Below are 21,738 nucleotides of genomic sequence, written 5' to 3'. Positions count from 1 at the left end.
CAAACGGCATCTACTTCTTTTTCTTAGCCTATTAAAATATGCCATCAAACTTCCAATGTCTATTTTCGCTTTCCTGTGTTATTACAAATTGAGAATCACCGATAAATTATACTGCTTATCATGCGTCGTGATATGAGAAAATGACCCACACATGTGGTTACGGGGAAGGGCACGCGATAAATGTGTCATGTTTCAGATCGTCACAGTTCATTCGTATATACAGCTCCCGGCACCGATTTAGGTTTACACCACGTAAAGGCAACGACTATGAGAGCTCTTAGATGTAAGCAGATAGGTAGACATATGAAAACGCTCGAAATAACTGCTTGTTCGCTAATGCTTGCCATTAATACGAGTGGGCGTTGTACACATGCACTATGGCATCGACTGCGCAAAGTCAAAGCTTGCCTTCACTTGAGCGAACAACCAATCCCCATTCCTTTTATGCATGTTCATGCATGTGCTGATTGCCAGCGTGTACATGCAGTGTTTACATGTGTATGTACACAAAAGCCAAAATTCCTGAAGGTGACGAGGTTTGAACCCCGCAAAATACTGCCGACTACACCAGTGCTGCCTAGTCAAGCAGAACAAACTGATTTGGCACATGTTTTGTCAAAACTAGTCCTGTGAATATCGAAGAGGTCCACTTTTGGCTTTCGGCGTAAATGACGGGCACACGGGCTGATCTACTATGTTTCCCTCGCCCATCCTGAACAGCGTTATTCATTGACGCAATTTTTCACCCGTTCAATTTATGATGTGAAGTGGCATTTTCTAAGGTGCTGCTGGAGTAATGCAACGCGAATCTTTGCTATATGGCGCCCAACGGTAACTTTATAGTCATCTCAATATTTGGGTGCGCAGTAGCTGACTTTCCGCGCAGCGCAAATACTGTAACCATTGCGTTGTGTCTAGCCGGGGTGCAATTTGAAAGCGAGGTTTAGAACAATACACCTGATCTCAATAATTTACGTAGTAACGTTGAGGACGTTGCACCAGTTACGAGCACTCATCTTCCATGCGTATATAGGTTGTATCATGGCTACACCGGATGTGGTAGTTCGCATTTCGCTCGGCGACGGCTGCTATACTTTCCGCTGGAGATTTTCGGCTAGGGACTTCCAGTTATGAAAATCTTTGTCCCACCACGGATGAACACTATTGCTAGAAAAACAATGCCGTGAGCAATGAACCGCCAGAACTCCTAGCACGCCTGTGTCCAGAATGTGAGCTAACGTCTGACTTCTCCTACGTACGATGCCGAGTGCCCTTGCAGTGCGGTGAAACTAAGCAGTAGTAAGTTAGCGCTGTCATTGAGGTGAGAACTGAAAAGCAAGACCTTGATTTCCTTATGTAATGTTGTCCACATTACAGTGTCAAACTATTTTTGACAGCCTCTTAGCTATGAAAGCCTCCACCAAATTTAAGAACACACAGTCCCTAGGGTAGCCTGCCTTTTACCGCATCTTCGAACATACAGGATGCAAACTAACCGACGAGAAGTTGCGGCGATGTGCAACCGAAAATAATTTTGTAAGATAAGAAAAGCAAACGCAACCTAACCAGCGTGACAATATGTGCTAGTCTTTTAATTATGTGCAACATGAAGAATATAAAATTCCTAATGTGATGTTACAATCAATCATCGAGGACCAAAGCGCACAGGTTGTAACGCGTATCCAATAGTTACCGCGCCAGTGTGGTGGCAAAAAAGTAATTACCACAGAAACTTCTCCTACTTGACTTAAGCAGTATCAAAGAATGCATCAGATATAATGCAACATTTACTTGTAGTAGCTCTGTCTCTTCTTTCGTACAAGTCACAATAACAATTACAGCTGCAGTAATATGTTCAAAGATGAGCCGCTGTCCTTAGAAACAACCGTGCACCTTACGTGGTAATGGTGATGCCTCAAATTGCTTTATCTGCTCTATGTATGTATCCATCACAGAAACTGAAAAAGTCTTTATTTGATATGTCCGAAAAGCACAGCACGAAGCCGGTGTGACAACGCGAGCAATGGAACGATTGGAAATCACACGAGTTTCTTGACTGTGTATCCGGCTGCCCGGCTTCACCAGAAGGTGCACCGTAGTGTTCTGTTCATGGGACTGTCTTCGGAGCAGCCGAAGGCTTTGGCAAATGAGGGCATGTTGCTGAACGGGAGGTTCACCCTGCGACACCGTTATACGACAAAGGTTAGATTAGTGGTGCGAAGGAATAGTGCAGCATGGGCATTGTAACAAGGGCAAATAGTTATCAACTATGGTAATAGTACACCCTCTGTAAACTTTTTAACTACTTCACTGACTAGTTCCCCCCCTATATTAAGGTGTGAAAATGTTCAACACGTACAGGAGGTGCTAATTTGGCCCCAACGTCAGCGAACACATTACTGGCTGCTGTATATGGTCACGAACGAAGGGTTCATCATTTCCATGCGTCATAGAAAAGACTGTACGTCCAATAGTGCTGCCGACACTTAATCTATCAAGGAATGCACGGACAACTATGCATGGTAGAAAATACGAATGTTCTTGGATCTCAACTACTACTGTATGAGAAAAGTAATCCCAGTGAAAGCACGGACTTGCCTTAGGATTGCGTGTTTTCAAAATAAAGTCATTATAAATGTGTTCGACAATAAAGGCGTACTTTTGCTATTAATTTATCATTCTGGCTACAAAAATCACAGCAGTGCCTATATTCAAGTATAATAAGCGTGTATATTATTTTGGTGGTACGCTTGTGTCTGTCTTTTCCCACCAATGGGCCGCAATTATACACCGATTCCGTTGCTTCCGAGTAGCTGTGACTCATATCACACAAGTATTCTAAAAAAGAAAGAAAGAAAGGACAAAATCCACTGCGCGATTCTGGCACTTGAATAGGAGCTTCGTTATCTCCCACCTATAATCACAATACCATCAAATATCCTCAATGAGAAAAACCTGATGCAGCTTCGCACAATAATAGTGCCATGCCTGAACTAAATGCGGAGCAGGAGGGCTGTCTGTGTTCCTCTCTACTTTTTCTTTCTTTTTCTCATCTCCTTTTTTCTCATTTTGTCTCTCCGATCTACCTTTTCTGTAGCTTCTTTGCCTCTGTGATTTCTCGCCTAATATATTTCTACATTTCTATTTCGTTCCTTCATTCATCCACACATTTCTATTATTATTATCCACACTCTCAATGTTTCTTTCTCTATTCTTTCTTGTTCTTTTCATTTCTTTCGCTTTGTTTCCACGTTATGCTTTTCTCTCCCCTACCTTTTTTCCCTTCACTCTCACACTTCTCCTTCCCACCTTCGAATCCTTTCGAACTCATCAGGCGTGCAGTGCAGACTGCATATACCAAACTCTATAGGAAGCAGGAATCAGTTCGATACGTCGCGTGTACATACTTGGTGACGGCCAAGGAATAAACATAGTTTCCTCTGGCGAGGTCACATGGCTCTCATTTTTCATGATTACGACGCGTTGCTACTTCAAGCAGCGGAAAGGAAGAAACACGACAAAAAGTAGCAAAGCCGCTTTGGTGGGAATAAAATGTGGCACAATCACTAACTTCAACTGCATTGAAGGACAGTGGCGAGGACAATGGCGCTGTGTACGCGTGAAAAAAAGTTGAATGTTTTATGTGTTCACCCTGACCCTTACCTCAAAGCTAAAGGAAGCTCTTGTTGGCGCGTACAACACAAAAGGACATCGGCATACTTTTTTTGTCTTAGCTTGTCACCGACTACACGTATCAAACTCCGCATGAGTTTTTATCATTTTCAACGCAAAGTTTCTTGCACAGGATGGCTTCTGAAAGCTTTTTCACTATAATGCAGGAAATGTGCTTAGGGGCAACATGCGGAGATTTTTCGGAACACTTATTTTGCATTGTTTGTAATTGGCGGGGCTCGTTTTACGTAGGGGTGGCTTTTACACGAGAATATTAGGTACAGAGGTGGCCTTTATAATGACACCGCTTAGCTTCGCCGGTGCGCGCGAAAAAAGTCGTCCTGAGAAAAAAAACCAAATAACGTGAAAACACCTCATTCATTGGGCGTTTCGCGTGACCCCACTGTTTGATACGTGAAGTAACCAGCTATACTTAATTGTCGAAAGTAGCCGTAACTCTTCCTAGAACGGAAGGTAAAGCATTGTGTTGTTCAAAAATGGCTCGGTGAAAATTGCAATTCTCTCTCTCTCTCTCTCTCTCTCTCTATATATATATATATATATATATATATATATATATATATATATATATATATATATATATATATATATATATATATAAGGCTTATATGCAGAAAAATAACTTCGGTTGCCGCAAGGTTATAAATATGAAAGTAGACGCGCTTTCACATAACAACTGTTTATTGTGCCGACGTTTCGACAGGAACCCTGTCTTTTTCAAGGCATAATACTATTTACATATGTTCCGTGCCTTTTTATATCCTGTCGAGACAGGAGGGGAGGGGTCAATTGAGAGAGAGAGAGAGAGAGAGAGAGAAAAAAAAGAAGAAACAGCGAAACGGGAGGACAAACATTAAATAAAATATAAAAAATCTAGGAGAAGAAGCAAGACCGACATGGCGTAATTAGAAAGGGGCAGCATTTCAACAGAGTAGGGCAGAGGTAGATGAGGAATGTCATCATTGTCAACAATACCTCCCCCGCACCCACACTTCCCCAAGTGGGCCACACTTCCCCACTTGGAGAAGTGTGGGTGCGGGGGAGGTATTGTTGACAATGATGACATTCCTCATCTACCTCTGCCCTACTCTGTTGAAATGCTGCCCCTTTCTAATTACGCCATGTCGGTCTTGCTTCTTCTCCTAGATTTTTTATATTTTATTTAATGTTTGTCCTCCCGTTTCGCTGTTTCTTCTTTTCTCTCTCTCTCTCTCTCTCTCTCTCTCAATTGACCCCTCCCCTCCTGTCTCGACAGGATATAAAAAGGCACGGAACATATGTAAATAGTATTATGCCTTGAAAAAAGACAGGGTTCCTGTCGAAACGTCGGCACAATAAACAGTTGTTATGTGAAAGCGCATCTACTTTCATATATATATATATATATATATATATATATATATATATATATATATATATATATATATATATATATATATATATATATATATATATATATATATATATATATATATATATATATATATATATATATATATATATATATATATATATATATTTACACCATACAGGGCTCTGTTTTATGCTCGGCCGGAGTGCCTGGATAGCAAAATGGTCACGATTCTCACCTAATGATTGTATATAGCTGGCTTCAAATCACGCAAGAAGAGGCCTTTTTGCAAAATTTTCCTTAATTCTCTTCCTGGGTGTCTCATTCTTTCCACCTCTCTCACTCGCTCTGACTCATTTTTTTTTGTTCCTCCCTTTTAATACTTGTTCTCCCGCCCATCTCGTTATTATATTACACGCCAGACAAATGGGCACACGTGTTCTGCGAGAGCGTATGAAAAGCACGAGGAGGAAGAAAAAGGTAGCACGTGCCGATTCATAACGTTGATAATATTTAGTTTCTGGACAACGACCGACGGCTGGCCTGAACAATCCCGCGTTGGCATTTTTTTTTAAATCACTCGTTGCTACCCACCTGTACTTTGCTGGGCTCGTTGTACCATGAAGTATTTGCTTCTTAAGAAAGTCCTCCTTCTGCTCTTCACAAAATCCCTGTGTAGTACCCATATTCATTTACACAAATACGTAGTCACCGCACAGGAACAAAGGAAAACGGACTAACAATCGTTTTGCAATTACGAGTACCCCGTCCAATCACTTGGAGAGGAAATAGAATACAAAATCACACAAACACCATGTTCTAAGACGCGAAGCAGTTAACACAGTAATGATGTCAGAAAGTAATGTTTGAGAAATTCTTCGGCTGGTTTTGAAACATTAGGGGTAATGTTTTATTGCTACAACCAAAAGGGGTGCGCATACAGTGCAAACCTTTGTATACCCAGGGATAAATAGGAGCATCTGATTCTTACATTAGACATAGATAGGCTCATATATCATCAAAACACTTACTTCGCTACTCATTTCTGTCTATCGAATAGCAAGAATACGCTATGCTAGTCAAGCGGAACCTAGTGCAAAGGCATTCTGCAGTTTACTGGCGAACTCTCTCTTTAACCCCCTTAAGATAAAGAAGCATAGTACATCGGTTACTCCGCAGTTTTGCATTTGCTCACTCGGCAAGCCAATCCTAAGAGTCTAATGTATACTGTAGGGGCTTGGGAACATTGCAAACGCGAAAAGAAAATGCAATTTCGCTATTGAATTTGCTAAGATAAATAATCACTTAATCTCAAACATTACGGAAACGTTAAAATGAGTACTATGACAAGAAAAATGAATTGATATACCATGGCATAGGAAATGAAGAAGAGCTGGTCAAGATTGAAATTCTTAAGACCAGCCATAGAGAAGTGAAGGTTGTCGATGTCCATGTCGTCGACTGTTTGGCGGAAGGCCTGTATGAAAGGAATAGAAATCAAAATATTATGCCATGAAAGATCACGCAAGTTTAATTAGGGCATCATTAAGAAGCAACCTGTTTAGTTTATAAGGAATAGCGCAAGAAGCAGGGGCTGTTTTACCAAAAACTCCCTATGCTGTAAGTATTCTTAAGAAAATATGTCAGCAAATCGCGACACGGGCTACATTGTTTGCAACGTTGGCTATAATGAATGGAAAATCACACCCAAAGAACAGAACTTCTGCGAGTTCTGCTCCAGATGTACGCGAGCAAGAACAAGGGGTAATTCAGTTTCACTTGTTTGTCTGAAGGAGCCTACCAGGCGGTATTACGTAAGAATTGAGTTACAAGATATACAACATAGCACTTTGTTACATGGTATATTGTGATGTGATAACTTCTGTGAAAACAGATGCACTTGAGTTAGAGATATGCTGCGCAAGGTCATTCCAGTCATTTGCTGCTCTCGCAAAAAAAGAAAAAAAAGAAAGAAGATGCGAAGGTGGCAGTATCAGCATGAGGACGGGCAACGTTTAAGGGGTAGCCAATTCGTTACGATATGCGGGACTGCTGCGAACAATAAGTAAGCTGTATAATTCTGTGGTAATACATTGTTGTAACAACTTTATTGATTTTCCTCTGTGTGCACTAGTCGCTAATGATGAACATGAAATGGACAGGGTTTGACATATTTCAACAGGATCAAAAGCTGGGCTAGTTGAAAATATGCATTGAAGTGCATGTCCTGTGTTCTTTTGTGTTTATGATTGATTGATGATTGATATGCAAGTTTTAACGTCCCAAAACCACCCTATGCAAATAAGAGGCGCCATAGTGGAGGGCTCAGTACCTTTCGACCACCTGGGGTCGAAAGGTACTGAGCATATCGTAACGCCCACCACTTTCTTTTTCTGCCTGCGTTTATGCTATAGTTTCATATAGTGCGCCGGCTTGCTATCAAAAGAACGATAGCTTTCAATTAATTTTCTACATGTAATCCCTATCGGATGCTTGTATTAAGTGTTGATCACTTCAAAAGCCCAGTCCAAGGTCCTGTCGTGTCATCTTAAATCATGTCACGAGGTCCATTGGCGTCACGAGGCTAAAAATATGTTTAGCATAGCCGACTATAGTATAGCCACGTATAATGTAGTATAGAAAGGGTGCGGAGAAACGAAGTAAGCGCGAGGCGTTCTGTGAGGGTATAGAGTAAAGTGAAAGATAGCCATGTAATGTATAGCATCGCAATGGGGTAGGAAAAGCCAGTGATTGGGAGGGGGGGGGGTAGAATAAGATGTGAGGGTAACGAGGAGAGGGAGAAGAAGAGACGCTAGGGTGAGGAGTAGGGAAGGAGGAAGGGAGGCTCAAGTAGGTTTTAAGAGATGATGAAGTGAACGAAGCAGCAGTTGGCTTGAGGCCAGACGAAATTTTTCATTCGGGCTACGCTGTGCCAAAAAAAAAATTGAAATGTAAGGTTCAAATAATTTATGCTTCAGGCTGGTAGCAGCGATGAGGGCGTCGGCCGTCAGTAATATGATCATCGGTAGAAGGCACCGCCTTTTACACATTATCCACTTTAACATCCAGTTTTATCACTGGTACTCACGTAGCCACTCGCATAAACTTAATCTTACGCATCCTGTACGGAATCATGACAAAATAATCGATGAATATTGCAAAACTTCTCGAACACTGCAGCGTAGTCTGCGCCGATAGTTACTAATAGTATTTTAGGGTGGAACGCGAACACATCAAAATACACGCTGCAAGAGCATCGCCCTTTCTTTCACAAAAAGCAAGGTGGTAAAAAAGAGTAGTCAGAGGGAGAAGGAAAAATGTGAGGGCTAGGAGGAGAGAAAAGAGGGGAGGGCTACTCATGGTAGCCATGGAGCCAAACTGGAATTTCAGTTATCAGATGGGTATTACATAGTGAAGCAAGGAGGTGAGAAAGAGAAGTGAGTGCAAAGAGGGGTACGAGGGGAGGCTAAGGGGCCTTACTATTCCCAAATGAAGGTTTTTCTTTTTACTGGTGATTGATTGATTTCATTAATATGTGAGGTTTAACGTCTCAAAACCACTCTATGATTATGAGAGACGCCGTATATTCTGGCCTCTATCGAAAGTGCAGCCGCCGCAACCATAATTTGGTCCCGCGACCTGCGGGTCTACAGCCGAGTTCCTAGGCCACTAGACCACCACGGCGGGTTTTTTTTTTTTTCTCTCACCGTGGACGCTGAGCAGGCTGCATGTTTGGAACGCCAGGACGTCCTTGTTCGTGAAGGTGAGCGTCAGAATTCTCGAACAAGCGTTCTTGCGAAGTTCTCACGAGAACACGAGCTGTGCATCGGCATCACAAACTGGCGCACAGCGTCGGCATAGACGGAGTCAGCAAAGACGGAGCGTGCTAGCCACGCGTTTTACAATACGGATGAAACTAAGTCCCTCCATGTTTGCAGTCATGGAGCCAGTTTTTGGTGGGCTACATATATATAATATTATTATCTAATAATATTATTGTTCATTTTCAGGATGGTATATCTAAACATGGTACATGTGAAGGGATGGTACGGCTAAAGACATATTAATGGTCTGGCAATGGCCCTACCCTCCAAGCACTGTTCAACTGGGTTTTAATGATTTTATATTACACAACTAAAAAAAAGCGTAAGTACTAAGATAAAAAAACAAACATATAGTACATCCAGAAACAGTACTTAACACACACAAAATATTTTTACCAAAGCACTATCTTGAATACAGATGTCGTACACCACATAATACTGGATGCCTTCCTCACATTATGAAGGCTCACAGGACAAAAAATAAAACTTAATGACACGCTTAAACATAGATTTTGACATGGCTTCATTCACATTACTTAGAACTTGCGGATGTTAATTGAAAAAAAGGTATGAGGTATTTAAGTTGAAGAGCTCCGTATTTAGTTCGACAAAGTGGAAGTTTGCAATGGCTATGTCTTAGACTACATTGCTCACTTGTGGTTGGGTACATTTGAGTTAATGTTGATTTATGTTTTCAAACTTCTATGTATGTATGTATGTATGTATGTATGTATGTATGTATGTATGTATGTATGTATGTATGTATGTATGTATGTATGTATGTATGTATGTATGTATGTATGTATGTATGTATGTATGTATGTATGTATGTATGTATGTATGTATGTATGTATGTATGTATGTATGTATGTATGTATGTATAGACGTGCACCAACCCACTGCCAGGGAAAGACGCCTACTCGGATTTGCCGATACTAGAGAAAAGCTATGCAGCAATACTTTTTCAAAGCAAACAACTATTATGGCTCCTAGATGCCCCAAAATCAATATTTCAAGTAGCCACAATGTAGCCATGGAGTCAACTCAAAGTTTTCATCGGAATACGGGTCGTAAGTAGCTAGTGCGGCGCAAAGTTGCCTCCAACAGCAACATTGCACCAACATTTCATGTCCCGTCATCTGATCGTAGCAAAGACTAAAGTAGGACAGCACGACCACATGCGAGGTGTTTTCCGTTTACTTATCTGTCTCCCTTACTTTTTACGCTTCTCAGGTGAATTGCAAATCAGATGAATTGCAAAGCTGCTCAATGGTCAATACAGCCTTGCCGAAGGACGACTAGAAGTTGCTAAATTGATTGTTACGCGTGAACAGTAGTGCCCCAAACTCCATCATAATTGCTGCTCCATAGCGAATATGCACATCCATGTAAAATAGATATCTTATGACCTATTTCAACACAAAAGATGTATTTATTCGATTCGTGTTTGCTCCTTAAGGACAGTGAGACAGCATGCCTGCTCGCATTAAGTTGCTAATGGCACCAAACGAACCGACTCCTCTTTGCAAACTAGTTTTTATATGGTGAATCGCTTCGTACGACCACGGTGTTCCATTCTGACACCAAATTCTGTTAGCAGTGGTACACGCAGCAACGATCTTATTAGTCATTCATTACGTGTACCTAAGCAATAAAGGACTACAGTGTTCATGCAAAACTTCCCCAACATGAGTACAGTAAGCTCGTTAGCCCTTGAGTATACTAAGCAACAAAGATTAGATGCCTAGAATACTGCAAGACTGTTCTAACCGAGTGATAACTACAGAAAGACTAGGCACTGTTATGAAAAGTGGTCATGAGCCAATGTAAAATCATTCTACTGGTAGTGCTATCACTGCTTTGTTGAACTATTGTAGCTGCGAACAAAAATACATGTGCTGTTTGAAATGAATTTGGAGAAATGAAGTCTTATATTATTCTTATATTATGCGGTGTAAGATACAATATGCGTGCTGCCATTTTAGCTGCTGCAATGTAGACCTGGTAAGCATGAAGTAGGGCAATCAATTCCCCGCTGCAGCACGGCTGCGCTTTCATAAAGTCCACAAGTGTCGGAGATCTGGTTAGTTAGTTCATCTTACTTGAACAGGAGTAGGGAATTACGGTGACAAAACAATGGCTGAGCAGACTGACTAGATAGCGCTCTGTCTGTTTTTATCAGCCTGCCCGGGCTTTTTTTTTTTTCCCGCATTGCGTTTTCCTGCTTCATTTCCATGATAGTGCTCTGCAATGCTCCCGCAAACTCAGGTTTAGAAACACGTTAAAAAAGCCTAGATAATGGTAATTTCGATTGAGCGACCCCATTTTTCCTTTACGGAACACCTCATATTCTTCTCCTTTAGCACTCAAAAGGGCCTTGCAACAATTTTCGAGCATAGGCAGAAAGCGCTGCCGATTGGCAGTAGAGACTTCTGACAACACGTGAGCTAAATATTAAAGTGCAACAGGTGGCCTTGAATTCACAATAAATTATCAAAGTCAGCTAAAAATTGCCTTCTCTTCTCTCGATAAATCACGGAATAAGCCCAAAAGCACTCGTAGGAAGGCCATCCATCCGCCATTGGCTGATTTGAACATGGCGCGCTCGGTATATTTATAGAGCTCGTCGCGGGAGGCCATGGCTTGTCCACAGGTGCGCGCATGATCGCACTGAAAAAAAAAAGCACGTATTCGAAGAAACCAAATAAGGGAAAAGGTGCTCGAAGTCACGAGGCGTGCGTGACGTTTTTTTTTTTTTTGCCCCTGCCATTTTTTTTCGCTGAGCTTTCAGCGCTATTTCGGGGCGAAACAAGAGAGAATACGGTTGCAGCGTGTGGCAAATTTTTATACTCCACTCATCCTGGATGAATGCTTAAAACTTTAGCTGTGTTAAATTTGTGTGGCAATAAACTCTTCAAGTGTATTAATTCTATGGTTACTCAAAAAATGTTTCAGGGCCCTTTCAAACTCACAACATAATTGAAGCATCCCTTGGTTTAGTTTTGTCTTATAAGTGTAACATGATCAGTCTCTATTGAAATCGCTGATATAGCGCGCAAGTACGCATGACAAACATTGAATGCAGGTGACACTCACGTGACACTTTCGTGCTGCAAAATGCGCCATGAAAACCATGTTCCTAGCAGTTACTTTTCTGTCTTAGTTTATTTTACCGAAAGCGGTTCGGACAAACAGCTGTCTCCACTACTCACCTCGTAGAGCACTTCTGGGGCTGCATTGTCAGCGACGTTCATTTCGGAGGTTCCCGAGGATGTCAGCTGAGAAAAGGAAAAGAAAGTTATACACGAAGAAAAGGCAAAAAAGGCGAATATGCACCAAATTTTTGCAAGAAGTGGCATCTCTAAAAGTGGCCTCCGAGATCAACTGGTGGTGCACAGTTGCTCCAGCCATCCCGTTCTGTTCACATGCGAGCGCGTAATCGGAGAAAGCGGGATAACTACTACCGTCGTCACAGCACAGCGGGTGCCCCCCCCCCCCCCCCCTCCATGGATCGCTTCTCCCGACGAGAACACGCGTGGAGGACGAAAGCTTGGCAATCCCACCTACTGTGCGATTACAAATAAAAAAATTCAGCACACATGCGGTGACCAAAAGCAAAACGTTGCTTGCTGCTGTAATTGGGCAATCGCATTTTCGATTTTGACGCATACCTAGGACTGCGGGGCGGTGCACAAGGCCGTTCGCCACAAGAGCTTTCAGTGATGTCATACGGTAAGTTTTGCTAGGCACTGGTAACTTTTCTCAAGGACGTTTTGTAAAAACAGCCCACACGGAATAGACACGAACGCTGAATTATTGTCTCGCGTGTTAGAATGTGGCTGTTCTTTTCTTTCTTTCTTTCTCTCTTACTTTATTTTTCTACCAACCATCCAGAGTTGTGTATATTGTCTGCGTTTTTTTCCTCTGCAAACCGTCCCTGATGTCCGATTCACTACAATCGTTATTTTCCTTATCTGCGTAGTCATGCATTGCTCAAAAAATGAACGCAATTTTCATTAGTAGGTTCTCGCAGCGGCTTATGTTTATTCTGAATGTACAATGTGCTTGCTTTAAAGCAGAAATCACCTTTTTTTTAATATGAAGAACAAATAGTTCCACCAGTTTCCTTGTTATTGATTGGTATCTGGCATGTCCATTGCCAGTTCAGCACAGGACGACTGAGGAAATGAGGTGTCATTAATGCTCTGTTCTAGGCAGAGCTATGATAATCAGGCTTCAATGTATAAAATGTCTTGCATTATTTACAGAATATAAGTGAACGTAGTACCCTCTTTAGTTGCGGTGCTGGACAATCAAGAACTGGTTTGATGCACCAAAGCTAATGCCTGGATGGGGTAGAGGAGGGAGAAAATGATCCCTTGAGGATACATGACACTTTATTTACAACGACAAAAGCCAGCGCCTTGATTCTTAGCACTTTCGCCTCCCATTAAAACAAAAAAGCTTGTCGTGTCCTTATATCTGCGTTGACACACGGAATAATATCACTTAGTATTCTTCATTGAGCGCCAAAGCGTAGCCACAGCTGCCTTTATAGCTGTCGTCTACATGTAAATCCGGTCACGAAAAAAAAATGGCAGCATATCCTTGGGGTGAATGGTGGAGATTGGAGCGAAGCATCCGTTCGTCCTTTCGTTCTTGCTACCGTCCGTCCGTCCATGCGTCCGCCTGTGTGACCGTCCGCCCGTCCATGCGTCCATACCTGCGTTTGTCCATGCATCAGCCTCTGCGTCTGTGCATGCGTCCATCTATCCGTGCAGCCATCCGTGCGTCCGTCCATGCATCTGTCTGTGTGTCCGTTCATCCATCTAGTCAACACTCCAAGTGCCACCATCTTGCATCTTTTCATCATGTATTCCGCACATAAAAGCACCGCCATCAAGCGGACATTTAAAGGACTAAACGACAGGTGGCACACGCACACTTTCTTACGGCTTGCGCTTCGTGTCTACTTCCCAGCTTTAACCACCTTGATTTCATGGTATATACTACTTCACTATATTCATGGCACTGTGGCCGAACGCTCGCTAAACCTTTCTAAAACGAAGAAAGTTACGCCCAGCGAGTATAACGTATACAGCAACCCTTTCTTGTCAGATAGTGCTCAATGTACACGCCAATTGCTGCTAATGGGGAATGAGAGACAGGAGATTTCGGTTTTTAGTGAACGCGCACGCTGCGAATTTTTATTGTTCAACAACGCACAGAAGAATTCTCCCACCGGCACTACCTTGCAGGTCAAAGCGTAAGACATGTTATGCACTACTACGAGGGATGAACGGGTGCCGCTTTAAGGAGCTTCGCCCCTGAAATTGCCTCTCCAGTAATAAAATCTCTTGCTTCTGCCGCTTGGGACAGCTTTAGGCTCTCTCATCGTAGAGTACCAAGTACTCTTAATCGTTACCCACTTTTTCTACCCCTCCCCCCCTCATCCCCAACAGTAATCGCGAGAAAATGTGGATGCATTGAATAGCGTGTATAACGGTGTTTTGCATGTGAGAACCCAGCGTTAGATGTATAATGTTTATTTTTCCTTACATCATGCAACCTTTAGCGCCATTAGCTGCAAGTAGTGTTTTTCTGTCATGCAAAACGTTGTCTGCGTTTCCATCTCTTTACACGGCGACAACATTTCTTGGCACTGAAGAGAAAGCTATGTAGCAAAATCACGTGCATCCTACCACCAGTGAAGGTAGTTCCAAAGTAGAGCCCCTATTTTCAGCTTTAAATGTAAGTGTTCGTCGATTATTTTCTACGTTGAGCGATTTGGGAAAGTACGCAGCTCACACCTGTAAAATATTCGTATTTCTTTTAATTTACATGTTGTGCCTTTGCGTTTATGAATGAGTGTTACAAGCTGCCACTCTAGCGTCGCCAGCGTGAAGTCGGCGACGGGAATGACAGCAGGTTGGTTCGTTCCGTACGCAAGCAGAGACAGTGAAGAGATCAGAGACGTGAGAAAACAAAACAAACTTTACTCTAGTGATAATGCAGCACACGGGATCTAATACAACACTTCAATACAACTAAGAAAATACATTGACACTTGATACAACTAAAGAAATATATAACAGAAACAATAAATCAGCTTACAAGAGAGAACTATTGCAAACTACACAAACTAACAAGAATAGAATGACGGAGGAGAAAGTTCGAAGGTATAAACAGGTGAAGGCATACGTGTGATGACCGGCAGCGTTGTGTCCCCGACGATCGGATGCGAGAAGTCGAAGAGAGTTCTGGCACGACTGCGATGTCGGCGGTGTTGCAACGCTGGTGGCTCCGGGAGGCTAGTGCATGCAGGTGACTTCGAGCAGGTTGAGCTAACTCGAGGCGAAGTCCCGATGTCTACGTTGCAGACGTTAATATCGCGTCACAACTAGACGAACGGCTAAGTTTAGGTGGCCAGCCGATAAAGAGCCACACTAAAAACTTCTAGAAGAGATGCTTGTTGATCTGTTTCTACACCATCTTGGTCAGCGACTAGTCTGCCTAGCAGGGCAAATACCTGCGCTTAAATCCCCCTCGTGTCTCCTCGCTCTCTTCCTTGGGGACAAGAGACCTCTACATGGGTCCAATCATGTGCGTTTAATTGATGGAAACTCCGCCCCAAAAATATTTTGACCCCACCCCTTTTTAATTGGGAGAGGGCCCGCAACTAGCGAGAGTGACAACCTGTCGGGTTGTTGTCATACGGCTTGGCCACCAGAGCGTTTCCCACGCTTTTCCCCGTGGGAACGGTGAACCACTTAGCTCTCAGTCGGTGCATCTTGTAGTCTAATCCTTGTTCGGGGTATACCGCGGCCTTCTACGACCTTGCAGACGTCGCCACAGTTACAAAAGGATTCACTGTCGGCGGCGACGTTCTAAGAAGAGCACCCCATTTTGCACTTCTCGCATCCCTGCATCCCTTTCATGCGCCGCCGTTTCTCACGGTCAGTCGGGGAGTACGGCGCCCGTTACTTGCCGTGACGCGGTGTCGCCAAAAATAGCCGTCCGTGACATTGAGTGAAAAATTCCCGCCTTTTTGAATGCATCTCAAATATAAAAAGGCGTCTACGTCTAAATGAAACGCTGATGGTGCGCCCCTGTCACTTTACATACAACGCGATATGAGACGCGCGCCAGAATGAACTACATCGCGCAGTGCTACATGTGCAGAAGCTCCACCTCCGCAGCTTTCCCTTAAGTGCCAAGCAAAGTTGTCACTGACTATAGTAGCTAGCGTGCACGGTTAAAATAAGCACCCACACCCACAGCTGTTGCTGACAGCTGCCGACGCCGAAGCGTGTCATGGTGAAGGCTCCGGTTTCTAGGGGCGCGCGCATCCGCAGCTGTGACTATGGGAAAAGGCAGTGAACAGATCCCGAGAAACGCCTGACATACCCCGACTAAAAAATTCATTCGAAAATAAAAGAAAAAGAATAAAAAATTGGCAGATCCTAGTGGGAATCGATTATATGCGAAGCACGAATGAGGAAGGTTGATATGTCATTTTAAAATCTGCACAACGTTACGGTCGTGATGATCATGTTTGGATGTGTCGTTTACCTTCGCCATCTGTTCATATCATGTGATACCAAACTTAGTATATGAGGAGCTAGCGAAACGAGCGTGAGCACGCTATGAGCGTGGTATGTTCTCATGCTCTTATATAGTACGCGTGTCAGGATTATCATGTTTGCACCGGTCATATACTTTCGTCATCCATTGACGTCACTTAACACCAAATTAGGTATATGTGAAGCTAGCAAAATGGCCGCGAGTGCATCATGAAGGGCCCAATATGCTCCAATGTAGCGCCGACCCATACGTACGCTGGGCACAGCGACGCAACGTAAGCAAAACACGAACACTCAATAGTCTGACGCCAGGCGCGACCGGCGTGACCAGCGTCCTTCGCCGCGACCCGACGGCAACCGTTGTGAAATACGACATGCTGCATGAGATGCGTGTGATGTAACAGCATAACTACTTGCCATGCTCATGATGCGCTCGCGGCTGTTTCGCTAGGTTCACATGTACCAAAACTCGTCATTACGTAACGCGAACGGACTACACTGGTAAATGACACATACAAACATGATAATCACGACATGCACGTCACGTAACAACATCACTACATGCCACATTCATGATGCACTCGCGGCCGCTTCGCCATCTTCACACATGCCAAATTTGGTATCACGTGACGTCAATGAATGACGAAGGTATGTGACTGGTGTGAACATGATAATCATGTGATGTGAGAACAAGACTACATGCCAGAGCCAAGGCGCCAATATATTTCGACGTGACACGGTGCGCGTGCTCGCCATCGTTAGATGCTCGCCATCGTTAGATAGATAGATAGATAGATAGATAGATAGATAGATAGATAGATAGATAGATAGATAGATAGATAGATAGATAGATAGATAGATAGATAGACAGATAGATAGACAGACAGATAGATAGATAGATAGATAGATAGATAGATAGATAGATAGATAGATAGATAGATAGATAGATAGATAGATAGATAGATAGATAGATAGATAGATAGATAGATAGATAGATAGATAGATAGATAGATAGATAGATAGATAGATAGATAGATAGATAGATAGATAGATACGCTCAAAGTCACTGAAGTTCGCTAAAAAGTGCTTCGCATTTAAAACGAAATAAATAGAGACGACAGGGGGGGGCATTCAGTAAAGTTTTTCCGTGTGCACTTATATATCTACATTAGAATCCCGGCAGACCAGAAAAAAAATAAAAGCAATCAAAAGACAGTATGTTAGGCACGCGAAAAAACTCGGAAGAGTTTGCTTATATCCATAACAGTGCCGCTGTAAGCATTTCTCTTGAAGTGTGAAAGACAATGCTATGTCTTCTGGCGTGGTTGCATATACCAGAACTTATGTTGTTTGAGCTAAATATTTAGCTGTAATGACGTAATGTAGCTGCTGCAGTACTTCATAGATGCTAAAAGCGATTAAAAAAAAGAAACATGCTTACGCACTGTCATATTTCGCGAGCAATTAGAGAGAGAGAGAAGGAATGTAGGAAAGGTAGGGAGGTTAACTAGACTATGCGTCCAGTTTGTTACCCTACACATGGGAAGGGGGAGAGGGGAGTAAAAGAGAGAGAGAAGAATAGACACATGTCACGTCAGACACACAATGCCGAGTTTCACAGGCGGTCCCTCACTGAAGTTGCTGTCAAGTATCTCAGGAGGGCTCGTGTTCGTGCAAGCTTGCAAGCAACCTATAGAATAAATATTACCTACTAGTGGCCTCTGTTATCCAAGTCAGCTCTTTAACGACCAAAGTTGCATGCGAAAGCAAGGAGTTGTTTCTTAAGAACGTATCCTGAAGTTATCTGTCGCTGTAGCAAAGAGATGCATTGTGCGCTCATGGCGTGTCTCAAATAGGTAACATGTCAATACGGTCAATGTTGCGACATAAGCGACATAAATCGTACCCTGTGCCAGGCAAACGAGCGCCGCTCGACTCATTGAGAAAGGTCGCCATCTCGCGGCGCCTTCAGCAGGCGGCAAAGTTACACTTATCCGCTAGGCGACGTGCCAAGTGGGACGCCCGTAGCAATAGCGCGCTGGCGGCTAATCTCGAAGGGCATGCTCTAAACCTAAAGAGGACTAAAGTGGGGTATGACACTGGTTCTTCAAGGGAGTAAGTGGGCCGCCACAGATTATGAACCAATTTTGAACCAACTTCTAGAGTAACTGCAATCCACTTCGTTTAAATGTTGGTCCTCGTGGAATGCTCCAGTGGTACAAGCAGTTGAACCATCTGGGCGGATGCAAAAAAAAAAATACCACCCTTTCGTTTGTCCGGCATGTTTTATTAATAATTCCAACTTGATCAGCATTGAAGAACTCAGAATACGGGGCACGCAACACAAATATACACACACCACTACTTCAAAGTAAAAGCACGCAAATACCGACCACCTGAGCTACACTGGAAAATCTAACCATCGGATATATATAGGCACATTATCTTGACCTGCATGTAGTGCCGGATCACTACGTCTGCTCGACGTAGTAAAGCAATAAACATGGATAGCGTAGTACGTGAAACTTTCGTGTTCTCATTCGTAACACCAAAGTGCACCGATATCTTAATATGAAGCTACCTAATGTTCAACATCTGTTCAGTCAGCGAATATGAATTATCAGCTAGAACCCGATCGTGTCGGCCGTATCAACGTTAGCAGTGTTGGTGCACGAACCCGCAAACGCAAGCATAACAGCGGCGCTTATGTAGTGTTAAGAATCGCGTGTATCTAAGCTCATGGCTGCTTCTGCGCAGAGCTGATATACGGAGTGGACAAGGCGATGGTGAGTTAAGGCAACATTTATGTACAACTTAAACAGAGGCGTTACATATTCGGCACTGGGGCCGACAGCTTAAGGAGCTCGACGATGAGCGGCGATGAGCGACGTAGAGCGGGGATGAGCGGGGTTATCAGCAGATGATAACGTCTGCTAGGACGTTCTTTTAGAAGCCCTAGGTATTCCTTACGTTAGCAACCTACAATCAGGAACTGCCGCTGTATTGCACCGATGGGCGTGTTGTGTCGCCACGCGTTGCATACTACGTGCCAGGCTAGGTGATGTCGACTGCATCATTGGTGTGGAATTGAACCCTAAGCTGGAGTGAGCTTGCCACGCGTTGCGTAAGACACACCGTAGCCGGTGATAGCTTCAGCCTGGCTCGCCCGCCAGTTTTGGCGCTGGTTGCCTTAGCAGAAGCAATGAAGTTCAGTTTGGACTCCAAGGTATAAGAGCAGGAGGGCTGACGAAGCACGCAGCCGCTCCACCGATACCACCGAGCAGGCTTCTTGCAGACAGTGTCACTATGCTTACGAGGAGCATGGCTTAACGGCAACTTTCAATCAAAAAAATACATCTCCTAAGAAATTTTCGTCGTCGGTAATTTAGACAGAAGTGAAAAATAGGTAGGTGCCCACTGTCCACTGCGTATTGCGGAGTGATGTAGATATATGTACTAATACAACGACCAGACTGCTAGCAGGTATGGTTAGCCCACTGTGCTTCTTAAGTCGCTCGCTGTACAACGCCGGCCTCACGATGATACGTATCGGCGCTCGCCTTCACGCTGTACATGTTTGCCAACAACTTTCGCATACAGAGAAAGACAGTTTTAACTATACGTTAACGCGGAAGTCATTATTTGATGTGAAAAAGAATCTGTGCGACGTTTTTTTCGCCTGCGCCGGCAACGCACTCACACCAGCCGCCGGCCGTGTTGTTGCGGATGACATACAATGTCTACTTCGTATATCGCTTCGAAGTTGGGGCCAGTGACTTTGCGGGAACACGATTAGAGCCGAACAGCTTACTTTTATTAGCATTCTCTGTGTTATTCGTAATTTTTCCTCATTCGGCACATTAAAACGGCTTATTCAAGGTGTGTTTGCTCGGAGGCTTCCACTTGTTTGAGCCAGTTCGTGCCAGCAGCTGATAAGAAAAAAAAAAAATACGCGATGGAGCTCGTTCGCTCACAGCGCCGACGCGAGTAAAACGTTTTGCTTTTAACTGCTGCAATTCGTTTATAATGCTTCGCTTTCACTGAGACGCACTTCCGATATCACTTGTTTATGAGATAACCGACAAGGCCGAGCAGTGCAGCGTGGCAGCAGACGATCGCTGCGCAGTCACTTTCCCCGTTGGGCCCTTCATTGTCGGGTGTTTGCACACGGCACACACTGCGCCGCATTTTCTCCTTGTTGCACTGATTTAGTGATTGCAGTTAGTACAAGTTTGAATGATTTCGGCTTACAGTGTAGAAAGGGCGCATTCTTGTCTTATTTTGTCTTATATGTACTATCGGGGTCAAATGAAACCCGAACAGCGGAGTGCGTGTTTCAAGCATTAGAAAGAGTATAGCGTTATAGTGTATAGAAAGAGTATAGAGTAAAGAGTATAGCCACATCGGATGTGCGAGCCTGTCCGTGTCAATAACTGGTGGACGGCGCGCACTATGCCATTTATAAGGCTTGTGCCACGCGCTCCGCTGTTCGCGTTTCATTTGAGGCCGATAGTACATCACAATGATGTATGAAAGAAGAGATGACAAAGTATGCTAGATTAGAGTTCTTTCGTGTATCTTCTTCGTTTCACTTTTGTCAATCGAAAGTTAGAAACTAAAACTACTCCACAAAGCCCTGCAAGCCTCGGCTGCCCGGCTTCTAGTTAGGTACTGATTTTCTCACCCTGAGATGCAGTTTGCGGTCGACGATTCCCTTGTACTGTTCCATGAAGCAGGAGAGCACCTGTGCGTACCGGTAGTGCGTCTCCTCCGTCCACCACTTTCTGTACGTGCTCGATACGGTGTACAGGAAGCCTGCGCCGATTTTGTTTTGTAGTGATTCGTACCACAAGCAAAAGCTGAGGACGTGGTCGCTGTTCATAAACAGAGTGGCCAATATACACGTATCTATATAGTTCATTCTACTCAATTGTCGCGGTGTCCAATTTCAACTGTATGCAGGAGCTTTACAAACTAATGCATTACCGAACAGGATGAATGTAAGCAAATAAGATAGGTACCAAATCTGGATCTTTTACAATTTCGTAACTTTGGCCGTTGTATGCTGGACAGCTGCTTGCCGTGCGGAAGGCCCATACCAAGCTTGATATGCCCACATCTGTAATTAAATCTTATCGCCGCACAGAAAAGATTCTCCACTGTACTAATTCATTGAGTGAACAGTTAAGCAAACGAGTAATAAAATAAATAAACGCAGAATGCAACGATAATCTTGAATGATTGCTCGACCGTAGGTATTGAGGGGTGGTACCTTCGATAAATGAAA

General features: G+C 43.5%; 1 protein-coding gene across 1 annotated transcript in view; it reads right to left on the bottom strand.

The window, feature by feature from the left end:
- Window positions 1-1,954: 1,954 nt before the first annotated feature.
- The window catches only part of LOC119159865 (neprilysin-1-like), a 54,370-nt gene continuing 34,586 nt past the window's right edge, over window positions 1,955-21,738 (bottom strand). The window contains exons 11-15 of the mRNA XM_037412687.2: window positions 21,136-21,266; window positions 12,081-12,146; window positions 6,414-6,521; window positions 5,639-5,715; window positions 1,955-2,178 (exon numbers count right to left, since the gene is read on the bottom strand). Of these exons, the coding sequence (XP_037268584.2) occupies window positions 2,079-2,178; window positions 5,639-5,715; window positions 6,414-6,521; window positions 12,081-12,146; window positions 21,136-21,266 (482 nt within the window). The 3' untranslated portion in view covers window positions 1,955-2,078. The remainder of the gene's footprint in view (window positions 2,179-5,638; window positions 5,716-6,413; window positions 6,522-12,080; window positions 12,147-21,135; window positions 21,267-21,738) is intronic.

Source organism: Rhipicephalus microplus, unplaced genomic scaffold, assembly GCF_043290135.1.
Source record: "Rhipicephalus microplus isolate Deutch F79 unplaced genomic scaffold, USDA_Rmic scaffold_28, whole genome shotgun sequence".
Lineage (NCBI taxonomy): Eukaryota > Metazoa > Arthropoda > Arachnida > Ixodida > Ixodidae > Rhipicephalus > Rhipicephalus microplus.
This window is presented reverse-complemented; position numbering and strand designations above follow the sequence as displayed.